The sequence below is a fragment of the Rutidosis leptorrhynchoides genome, chromosome 5, assembly GCF_046630445.1.
Source record: "Rutidosis leptorrhynchoides isolate AG116_Rl617_1_P2 chromosome 5, CSIRO_AGI_Rlap_v1, whole genome shotgun sequence".
Classification (NCBI taxonomy): domain Eukaryota; kingdom Viridiplantae; phylum Streptophyta; class Magnoliopsida; order Asterales; family Asteraceae; genus Rutidosis; species Rutidosis leptorrhynchoides.
This window is the reverse complement of record NC_092337.1, coordinates 388955896-388966549: the sequence shown is the minus strand read 5'-3', so window position 1 is coordinate 388966549 and position 10654 is coordinate 388955896. Positions and strand designations below refer to the sequence as shown.

The window sequence follows — 10654 nt, the reverse complement described above, 5'->3', positions numbered from 1 at the left end:
AAACAATTCTTAGACTCGACAAAAATTTATGCCCATAACGGGACTTAAACCCCCCAACCTCTTTGATTGAAAGGCTTAATGAATATAGGCTATAAGCCCTTTGGTCTCTCCATGTTACATTTGATAATGATAAATGCAGTTCTTCACATAACCTAGTAAAATAACAAAATACAAGTTTACAATACATGTTTCAACCTTTAAGTATCACCAAACTTATGTAATTTAGGGTAAAACAGTTTCATGAGGCCAACATAATTATGTTAACAGCATTCGATCGGCGTACAAAAACGAACACAACACTCAAACCCATCACACTTCCGCTTTTCAGGATACATAAATACATCTCTACATAAATCTACATAAAAAAAAATAACTGTTCCGATAAGAGATGTTCTAAACGACAAAAGAAATACCCTTTTCGCTTCCAACATTTTTAGACATAATCTCCCATGACGAAACCAGATACGATTCATCTGGCAATACAAATGGTTTTGATATCTCACTTATCATAAGATCCCCACAAAACGGGCATTCACTAGCTATTGCATCGTCTAACTGTGACCGAATCTGTTCATTTATTTCACATCACAAAAGCAACTCAGAAACAAAATAATAATAATAATAATACTTGATGATTTAAACTGGGTATAAAACATGCAAGATATGATTACCTTATCAATAGGGGCCACACTTGAGTCGTCACCGTTTAACCCACCGTTTACACCATCCTTGGGCTCAACACTCATTAAAGTGAGTTGCTTCTGAAGCTCCAATATATGCTCGGCCTGAATATAAATGTATAAATGTGTCAATTCGTTCACAATTGTACATACGTGATTAACTATTTGATTAACTTACTAAGTGCTTACTTGATTTTGGTCAGTACATTTGGTAACATGAGCAACAAGGCATTGTGCATGAAACGCGTGTCCACATGGGAACACATAAAAAGGGGCCATTGGTCCTATTGTTGTATAACCCCTCGTCATTCGATGATCCACACCCGCAGCCAAAATTACCCGCCTGCAAACCTGACAACAAGTTGAAACATGAATATTATTAAAAGATGTATATATAATAATTATATATTTAAAAGGAAACATTAATTAACTATCAACTACTACTACTAATACAGAGAGTTATATTACCCCGCATTCTTCATCACGTTCAACGACCGTATATCTTTGAGCAAGAGCACTAATATCGTTTCTTATATTATCTGCACCATGTGTTGCATCATTCATCTCCTCTTTCAATTTCTCAATTTGCATGTTGTAATCCTCTAACGATGAACAAATCGCTTCCTGCATAAGAAAATAAATAAGAAAATCTAGTCAAGCTGCAAAAATCTCCACTCGGGGAGCACTTGGTCCGGACTTTTTAGAGAGTACTTAGCAACTCAGGGAGTACTCGGATGTTGACCAAGTTTGACTTTGACCAATTTTGACCGACTTTGACTTTAACCAATTTTGACTGATTTTCAAGTAATCCCGAGTATTACCAAGTTTGACCAAGTAATTGCGAGTTCTGCAACACTGATGCTAGTGCTGTTGTAATCATCTTAATTACGGAGTACGATTCTAATAATTACCTTGAAGTCATCGATTAGTGCAAAATCGGGAAAGAAGGGCAAGATATCTTCGATCTTTAACAAACCGTCAGTTTCCTTAAGAAACGCAATTGCTTTCCTAATGTTGTCTCTTTTAGTACCTTTTTCTTGCTCGACAACATGTTTGGCAACCATAAGCCAAAGCTTCTTCCTCAAGTCTTCATCATCCTCCACTTTATCTGCTTCAGCCATCGCAAGCTCAGGGTCAACCTTAATCACCAAAAGTCAAACATCAGATATATATTACGCAAAGAGCATAATCTTACTAGAAATATACTCGTATTATATGTATTACCTGAAGAGCAAGTGCAACAGCTTCTTCGTGCATAAACATCATGCTGTATATATGAACACATGCACGCATACGCTTTTCCTTTAGGCAAAGACGCAAGGCGTACTTAGGGTCATAAAAGAAATCAGGACCAGTTGACCGTCCTTTACCAAACTTGCATTGTAAGAACCGCAGAAGGGCCCCATCATCTTCCTAATTTATATCAAACCAAGACATGTTTTTTTAGTTATAATATTTGACCTGCTCACAGATCTTGATATATGTGCTTACATACAGAAGATCAATCATGATCAAGTTACTATTAAACAATATTTAGGATAGGATATAAGGTGATAATGTATTATGGGGTAAGCAACAAGTTTGACAAATTTCCACTTTTAGTGAGTCCTTGTGTCAAGTGAGTGGAATGGTCAACTAAAAAGATTTGATTCGTAGTACGGTAAAATTATAACAGACTCTCAAATATAACATAAGCACTTGACACATTAAAGTTTCCAAGTAGCATATACATAGTTTTAAGCTAGTATTAGTATGTAATGAAAACTTAATAGTGACAAACATAAACCTTTTTTGCATACAGAGAGAGCAAGAGGTTATGAACACCTGGATCTTCATTTTGCAACCGGTGAACACAAAATTCTAAATACTTGATTACTTCATGTGTTTCATTCCTGCATATAAAATTTGGTGCGGATATCATCACTTGGATTTATTTTTTTAAGGATGCATTATTATTTATTATCAGTTAATCAGTTAATATAATAATAAACGGTTACTTGGCATGGGGCTCGCTGGAATAAGACATCATTGCAGGAATCAACTTTCTTGGATTCAAGTCTTTTCTGGTCATCCATGACTCAACAGTTTCATATGCATCAAGCATTATCAAATCCGGAGCAAACTTATACTGCACAGTAAGAAACGCATGCCAACAATCGTAAGCTGTTACAGAAACATTTTAAATGGAAACTTATGATAATTGAATCATGTTATTGCTTACATCATCTTGGCAACAAAAATGATAGTTTGTTAAACATCAGGCATGCATAGATATAGATACCAACTTTAGATCTAGCGAACTAATATTATAATGGCATGCTATTATCAGTTCGTGTGTACCTGAAGATCAACAGGAACACCAGGTTTTTGAAGTACGTCCAAGGCTCTCTTTGCTTCTCCTAGCTACACAAATAAACCAAAAACAGCAGCATATTAGTTTCCCATTCTAAAAAGCAAGGTTGTTTAAGTCACGAGTCGGGATGAGTCGGTCGGGACCTTGAAGGGACGAGTCGGTTACAAGTCGGGCTTTGACCAAACGTGGACTTATATTAATAAATAAATAAACATATATATTACACATAAATATATCAAACATAAAACATAAATATTTATAAAACACAAAATCTACGTTTAAAAAATACGGAGTATAAAATTTTTGACCTAACTTTGACAGACTCAGCAACGACTTGGCCAACTTAGCCAACTTTGACCTGAATTTTTAGCGTAAGACCAACTTTTAAGACGTTTTTGGGCGGATCGGGACAGGTTAGTCCACAAACCTATGTGTCCGCCGACTTTTACAGCAGTGATAAAAAGTGACACATACATTAAGGTCAATGAAAACACTACTGACTCAAACAAGAACATATAAATCTGAATCTAATCTCATAACTTCTATATTTTAATAAACTGGCAATAAATTATGAGGATGTAGGGTAGATTACAAATCGGAGTGCTAAAAATGTTAAATTTAGGAAGTTAGAGCAACCTGAATGTAGTGATGAACTACAATCTCATGTTGTTCCTTTAGACTAGCAAAATATACCAATTCATCGACTCTACCATAGCTGCAAGATGTAACGATTCGTAAAAAGCCGCAAAACAAACCAACTCACAGATTTTACCATGTTTAGCAGAAAATGTACACAAAGTAACTGTATGACACGAACCTTTCAAGTAACTTCATTGTAGTTGCCTCGTCCAATACATCTTTACTGTCACTGAGAAAAGCACGGAATTCCATACAGATGGATTGGTATTCTGAATTACGGTTCGCAGGTGAATCATCTTCAAGCAGTAATCTATTTATCTAAATGTTTCAATACATCACAGTCTCGAATGAGAAAACTTACAAAACAAATAATAAAAACTAAGTCAAACTGAAATAACTAAAAAGAAACATATATAAAACTAGCATAGAATAGAAAAACCTTGTCAAGGTACAGTTCAGTGGCCCAAGTAGATATCATCATTATTTGAAACTTATCATCTTTCACAAGATTGTCTAGCTTTCGTAATAAAAATGTCCTTAACGCATCCTGCAAGGTACACAACATATAAAATGTGATATTATAATTCAGGTTTGACTCTGATTGATATCGTCAACACCACGAGATGTTGCATACATATTCATATATTCATCAGTCACCAATAACCATGAAATTGCCTCTTTCGCCTAATATGTATCATACATTCCACACATAGCATCTAGGGATATAAATAACATAATGATATATACAGTCTGAAAAGATGAGACAGAACTGCATTTACCTGTTCTCCTATGCTTATAAACTTTAATGTGATCTCTTCAAATGACAATGCATAGTTGATCTACAAATGAAATTTCTTTAGTCAACAAAATTTTCAAGTAGTTGAAAATTATAGAAATGACATTTACCGTAAAATAATTACTCACTTTGGCAAAGAATGATGCTGCTCTAAAAAAGTCTCTGGATGAAAAAGCAGCTTCAGCCTGTAACACGGATCTCTTTAGCAAACAATAATACAAGATTTAGATAATTACTCATTAAGAATTAATGATTCTGAACCTGTTCTAAGTACACTTGGTCTCTCTGGAATGGGTCAGAACAATTTGCCAAAGCAGCAGCATATTCCTTAAGGTCCAGGTACACTTTCCACATATCTCGGCCTTCATCAGTTACAGAAACCTATTCACTCTCATAAGTTAGAAATTAATTAACTATTAACTAAACAAGGAACAAGATTAATGATACCAGGTATTGTAATCCTAAAGCAAACCTGAAAAATTGAATTTTCATCATATGCATAGAACAACCCAGCAGATGCATCAATTGATAGGCCAATAATTCCCTTTGATGCTGACTCTGATGATTGATCAAACTGAAGTTCTTCTACAATTTGCTCACTGATTCTATTTACAACCTATAAGATACCATATATTATATAAATATAAAAGCTCAAAAGGGATGAGAAATTATGTATTGTAAAAAATTCAAATGTGAAGTGGTATTTACGCACCTTGACCCTGTTTCCAATTAAAAGCAAAAAGTGGAACTCCGAAAGTGCAATAGAACTGGGTTTAACAACTTCACCACCATCACTTAACTTTGAATAGTCCAAAAGAGCCTTGTTCTCGACAAAATTCTCATCCCCATTTGGTGATCTTATCAGGTTTCAAAAAAAAAAATACATATAAATATATTGATATTTCACAAGAATCACAAAAAAAAACTGAGGTATATTTAATTCAAATCCGAACAATATATGAATTTCATTGTCTACCTATTCTGTGCACCAAAATTCAGACCACCATGATAGATACCAGCTCCAGAAAGCCAAGCAAAATGCACTGCCCTTCTTTGTTTGATGAAGAAATGGAGCTCACTGCATGATAAGCAAAACGGGATTATTTTTAAAAATATATTTATGTAAAAATATATAGAGTGATGGTTAATGACCAGATTAGAGATACACAATTAAAAGAATGAAATTGAGATACACAGTTACATTCTAATTTCAGAGTTGTATAGCATGAGTGTAGTACAACACATAGTGCACTTGCCTATTTGGTATTTCTCCAGGAAGCTCCATAAAATGCACCGCACGCTCTACATAACTGGCAAAGACAGTCTAATTTGAAAATAAAGAGGTTTAAGTAACAATATAATCAATGTTATCAAAGAAAAAACTTGATACATGATAAGTATTTGCTAGTGTAGTCTGACTTATTGGAGAAAATTGCATAGAATAGCAATGTACTTACATGAATGTTACATATGGGTCATTGTACACTGTATTCAATAGTTAAATGAATCCACATGCAGTTAGCATTTGCTTTAATTTAAAAACAAGAACTACGTTTTTGATATACCTCGAGTGAACCGATGCCAGTAAAAGAGTAGAGCCTCGTAGGAGTTACTGCCATAACATAGTATCTAGTTCCAATATTCAAGCTAGCTGTTTCCATCTATACAACAATAACAAATACCGAGAACAAGCCAAATAGCTCAGTTATCTTTTTAGCAAAAGAATAAGAAAAAATAGATAATAAAATAGAAAATAAACTAATTGAAATTAAGAAAGACACCTGTAAACCCTCGAAAGCCTCTGGCAATTCAGATAGTTCAAACAGAAACTTAATATATTTCTCCCTCTTATCTTTTTCATCAACAGCAATTTCATGCAGTTGGCCATTCTCTGTACCAAGAATAACCTCCCGGGTCGATGCTGTTCAAAAAAACCGATAGTTACATATAAATGAGCAGAACGAAGGTGAGCACTTGTTATATAAAATATATAATTATGAAGTAAGGATTAATATACTAAGAATTCACCTTCTGTTATCTGTTGTCTATTCCAGGCAACAGTATTGACAACAAGGCCTCTCAGTTTGGCCAACACCCTCGGCTTTGGCCATTTTGCATGCATATAATACGTATCGGATATTCCGTTTCCGACAACGGAGGCAATACAATGACTACCGCCGGGATCAACGAAAACTCTGTGGATTGATTGGTCCCCACGACCCGAGGAGAGATCAATATCTATCCAAATTAATTCAGAATATAACCTTATTAGCACTTTCACAGGATTATATAAAGAACTAGATTGCAAAAATCGCATCGAGACTTTTAAGGGAGTAAACAGCAACTCAGGGAGTAATTGGATTGGACGTTTTATACGTTTAAATAATAAATTTCAAAATTATGTGCAATTATACAAGAAATCCATTAACACAAACATCAATGTTAACATAACTGTCTAGAAACATAAAAAAAATCTTCATCTTTTCAAAAACTCCAAAATTCTGATTTAGATTCATATTAAAATGTTGACTAATATTGATTTTGACCGATTTTGACTGATTAATTTCAATTTTGACAAACTAAATCTGATTTTGACCCACTGACCCGTTCAATTAATTACTCAGATTTGGGAAAATCGGCTCAGTCAGTTCCTAAAAAGGAGTACTCGGCATTAATCGGGGAGTTCTACAACACTGATAAAGAATGTCAATACAATTTCTACAATTGACAACAATAAACAATTTTAAAAAACCAACAAGCGTTAACCCTGTATGCTAGGTAGCAGGTTATCTAAATCTGATAATTTCATGTTTTTATAGTCAACAAAATTACTTGACTAAAATAACTTGGTCGAGCAGAAACAAAAAAGAATAACAGTGAGCAAAAAAAAAAAGAAAACAAACAAAAGAAGATTACCATAAGAATCACCAACACCAAAGTCATGCCTGATGAGCCATCCAGTACTAGTTCCTAAAACGATGACATCATTTCCGGATGCCATACACGTAATAACTCCATGACCTTTCGCTGCATATCTCTCTAAAAGATCCACAGTAAATACTTGCCTTCTGAAGTCCATCTTATCCAGCCTCAATTACCAAAACCTTGAAAAAATTATTAAAACTTTGATTCACTAAATACAAACAAAATCATATATGAAGTTCTTTATTTTCAAGCGGATTCCTCCAGTAGTTTATAAATTCTTAAGAGGTTAATCTAGTTATTTTAAACTCCCACAATACATAATGAAATCTTAAAGTGTTAATCTAGATAACCATATTCGGCAATGTATCCACAAATTCATACATAGACAACTGCAGATGGTGCCATTAGTATAATGGCTTGGTGATGTATCCACAAACCATCACCCATATGGCCAGGCGGATCCAGGATTTTGTTATAATGGGGCAAAAAAAAGCTAAAACAGTAACTAATTTAGAACAAAACATCGTTACTATTAAATTTCGCACAAAACAGCCCAAATACAACAACAAAAATGCACAAAAACATCTTTAAAACAACATCAAAACGACCCAAAAACAACCCAAAATAGCAACAAAACTAAAAATAACCACCTAAAAACTGTACAGATTCTACCAAAAAAAAAAAAAAAAAAAAAAAAAAAAAACTGCACAAAATCTGCTCAAAGACTACACCTTTCCTTTAAGATAGTAAGTCTTTTTGGGGACACTGAGTTATAGTGTGTTGAAGAGATGGATTAATCTATAAATTAAATAATCAAATATATTTCATAAAATAATCACATTTTATTTTGTGCACTGTTTAACGCCTTAATAATAACTATAACTATATCATAAAATATGTCATAAAGTAACCAATACATCTCATAGAATAATCCATCAAACAAGTACTCAATCTGCCAACAACCATTCTGTAAATTTGATTAAAGAAAGGCACTTGCAATTATGCCCACATTCAATCGAAAGAAGATATCTCATATTCTTTAAATTTAATAGTATCACATATTCACATTTATATACAACTGATTAAGTACATCCTTATTCAAACGATATATCTTATATTTGTTACATGAATTTTACAAACCCTAAATAAAGTAAATAGATTACCTGATTTGATCGGAAAAAAAAGACGTAAGACTAGATAAGTTTATGTTGAAACTGAAGCCTTCAAACGTCACGTCAGCTTACTTCTTTGATTTTGATTTGGCTATGAACCATATAAGATGATAGTGAAGAGAAATTGATTGCAGGAACAATACGTTGTAAAAAAAAATAAAGAATGACCGTTTTTAAGGCCCAAATTAATCAGTTTAATCTTTTAACATGTAATGAGCTTATTGTGCTGAGGGCATGTTTTAAATCCTAAATTATCACATGGAAATTGGGCCCTCTATTGGGGGCAGGTGACCCCTCCTGCACCCTCTTGGGCTTGCCCCTGCATATGGCATAGTGGTAAGGCAGCATCAACCTGATAGGTCTTGGGTTCGAATCTCAGTAGTCACAAATCTTGAGGATGTTGGGTCGAAAATGGTCATGGGGATACCACGTACATCTGAGTCAAAGACTCTCCCTCTGCAGTTGACCCGAATAGGGAAAACCTCATTTGGTTACCCAAACTTCACCTAAAGAAGCATGTTGAGATATAAACATTCCAAAGGCTTTGTTTGGGTTGTTTAACAAGAGTTTTAAAAGTATTAATAGTCCAAAAACTCCAAACGTCCTAACATTACCTTAATAGCCATATCTATGACTTATTGACTTATATTCTAACCACAAAGTGCTTAACTCGAACCATACAAATTGAATGATTTTATCATTAAATCGTTAATAACTTACAATGAGCCACACTAACCTAAAGGTAGACGGCTAAGATGTCTCTATCATTATAGATCTAACCTAGAATCCCCTGACAAAAAATGGATTTCATTACTAAACAGCCAAATGATGGATCACAAAAACATTTTGTGCCATCACGAGGCAAAGTTTTGGCTCATAAAGAAAGATGAATCTTTCAGGTCTAAATCACATCCAGCGTTGTACTCAAACAAGTTAACTGTCCTATTCAACATTGACACACATTTCCGCTGACATAACAATGGATTACGTTCATAAAACACGAATATAATCAACATTACCAGATAAGCAACGGACAACAGTAACACATTATAATTTATCAAGATAACGGATTCATTGAATATAGCATATTCAAAGATACCTGTATTGACTGGTCCAATATTGGAATTGGATTAACATTAATGGAAGGTAGCCATCCAGGTGAGCTGGAAAGGAAATGTTATTATCCAACCTGTAAAAAATTGACATATACAGTAACTGAAAAACTACCCAAACCATTAATCATTGCTTTGTCGAGCACAATGAACGATAAATTGCAAATCCATTGAAACAAAATGAAAGATACGGTTGCAAGACATAATGTATTTTACGCAACTAAACACCCTCATTGAGGACTTTCATCGAACAGTTGGTGTTATAATTTAAAATCATCAAAACCCTAGTGTACATTAAAAAGGAAAAGAAATACGTAATTGATAGAACATACCTAAATATGATTTATATGTGAAATTCAATTGATGGTTGAAGTCACAATCTATGATCAAAGGTAGGTATGGTCTGAATGATGATCTGACTGTATAAATCGAAACTATAATATGAAATATGTATGATAAAGATATATAGTTCGAATGCAAAAAAACATACCGTAATTAGAATATTACTACGTGATGAATGATGATCAGCGATCAATTTCAGCTTAGACAATATCAGTCACCGTGGAGATGAAGAATGAGAGTTCGTGAGAACAAATCACCAGGAGAGGAGAGCAAGAAATCAGTCTGTGCAACTTTAGAACTTTGACATATGATGCATATCCAATTTATTCCATCCATATCTATATTTAATTTTACTTAATTATTACTTGGTAGGCAAAATACTTTAAAACTAAAACTAAGATATGTAATTACAATTAACATATTGTTATAATTCAGTAGGCTTATAACTACCTTTAGTGGTTCTTGACTGTAGAAGGTATATAGAGATAGAGATACTGTAAAACTGAGAAAACAAATATTGAACAAAAGGTATGAGTAATTGATTTTTTATTTATAGAAAAATGTACAATGAGAGTTGGTGGCATTTGGAATCTAGAGAGAGAGTGTTTTTGTTAGCCAAAAAAATACATACTATA

At 33.8% G+C, this 10654-nt stretch overlaps 1 protein-coding gene across 1 annotated transcript; it reads right to left on the bottom strand.

The window, feature by feature from the left end:
• Positions 1–255: 255 nt before the first annotated feature.
• On the bottom strand, positions 256–10191 carry LOC139847067 (vacuolar sorting protein 18). The gene is made up of 26 exons (XM_071836664.1): positions 10168–10191; positions 10010–10096; positions 9665–9754; positions 7385–7572; positions 6497–6706; positions 6250–6389; positions 6034–6129; positions 5725–5792; positions 5445–5546; positions 5181–5325; positions 4941–5084; positions 4730–4849; positions 4597–4653; positions 4452–4511; positions 4112–4219; positions 3851–3990; positions 3670–3748; positions 3021–3083; positions 2678–2808; positions 2467–2572; positions 1905–2093; positions 1592–1819; positions 1149–1304; positions 870–1031; positions 672–785; positions 256–567 (listed from the first exon to the last, which is right to left on the bottom strand). Exons 4-26 carry the CDS (start codon positions 7545–7547, stop codon positions 394–396), a joined length of 2955 nt encoding a protein of 984 aa, XP_071692765.1. The 5' UTR covers positions 7548–7572; positions 9665–9754; positions 10010–10096; positions 10168–10191; the 3' UTR covers positions 256–393.
• Between the last annotated feature and the right edge of the window lie 463 nt (positions 10192–10654).